The 1,432-nt window shown below is 35.4% G+C and overlaps 1 protein-coding gene across 1 annotated transcript; it reads right to left on the reverse strand.

Moving 5' to 3' along the window:
- Positions 1 to 7: 7 nt before the first annotated feature.
- Positions 8 to 784, reverse strand: LOC117121253 (the record flags this gene model as incomplete). The annotated part of the gene is made up of 2 exons (XM_033266393.1): positions 8 to 356; positions 446 to 784. Coding segments are annotated over 2 exons (688 nt in total), but the record flags the coding sequence as incomplete, so codon positions are not given.
- Between the last annotated feature and the right edge of the window lie 648 nt (positions 785 to 1,432).

Here is a 1,432-nt window from a genome sequence, read left to right on the forward strand (position 1 = left end):
AAATTACATTGGATTATGACAGCAAGCAATTTCATATGCTCTACTACATCAATGTTTGTGCTATTCAAATTGAAAATGGGGGACTCTACATTAACACTGACATCTTTCAAAAAATTGACAGTCATTATATGACACTTAGAAGGCTTCGGAGTCATGTTGTTCTCATTGCACCAATCATTAAGATCATTAAGCATCTCCTGCATTGAAGGTCTTGCTCCTTTATTAACAACCTCTCCCAGGGTGAGGTCGTCTACGTATTTCCACCTTCTGCAGCTTCCGACACATGCATCATTAATGAGCAGCAAGAATAACACAGGGCCTAGCTTTGTCCCTTGCAGGATGCCACAAGTAACCTTCTAGAAGTAGATATACATCCAGCATGCTTGGTATTCATGGTACAATCGGTGAGGAAGCTGCAGATGGTAGGAATTATAGACGACCTCACCCCGATGTCGATTAACTTCTTTATAAGAATGGAATGGTCTACAAGGTCAAAGGCCTTAGTAAAATCAATTGCACACAGATAAATATAGGTTCCACCACACTCAAGATCTTTAAGGACTGTGTCAATTAGGCTTATAAGGTAATGGGATGTCAATGATTTCTTCCTACTTCCAAATTGTCTAGAATCTAAACTAACTTTAATATCCTCCACAATCCATTTAACTAAAAAAGATTCAAAGACTCTAGCAAGTATAGGTGTGAGGGATATTGGTCTAAGGTCATTATATGATTTGACACTCTTGATTTTAGGAACTGGAATGGCAGTGCCTTTTTCCAGAAGCTAGGGAATATACCTGCTTTAAGGGCACAATTAAAAATATCTGTTATTGGCGGCGCTAGTTAAGGGGCAAAGTTTCTAAGTAGCCAAGCAGGTAGGTCCTCAGGATGACCTGCCTTTTTTGGAGCTAATTTGCCAAGCAAAGTTTTAAGTTTTTTGTTCATTATTTAAAATATTTAATCCCGTCAGTTATTTATTAGTCTTTTAAAAGTATAAATATTAGAAGCAGTCGTTGCAAAATTATTTAGGTTTATTTCAGATTTCTGTCCCACGATACGAAAAACTTCTTTTTATATATTCAGTCTTTGGTTTATGCGAGCATAAAATGTTATTTGACCTTATTTCATATATATGTTCACATTTATGAAACCGGTTTCTTAAAGTAGGATGGTGCTAAATAATTCAATATCTTATACATTGTTACAGCTTCATTGATGTACAGTTTTTTTTTTTTTTTTCTAAATTTGGCCAATTTAAGTCTCAAATACCCATTTCACACTAGCAGAAAATATTACAACTTTTAAGAACTATTAACAAGTTGTAACAAGTTTGATATTCTGAGATTTTTGGTTCGTTTCACACATGCACTTTCAAACCATGAGAAATCTCGGGAAAACTCGGAAGAATATTATGACTAGGCCTAGAGTAGTA

The sequence above is a fragment of the Anneissia japonica genome, unplaced genomic scaffold (genome assembly GCF_011630105.1).
Source record: "Anneissia japonica isolate Jap-2015-1 unplaced genomic scaffold, ASM1163010v1 scaffold106848_len1432_cov105_single, whole genome shotgun sequence".
Classification (NCBI taxonomy): Eukaryota; Metazoa; Echinodermata; class Crinoidea; order Comatulida; family Comatulidae; genus Anneissia; species Anneissia japonica.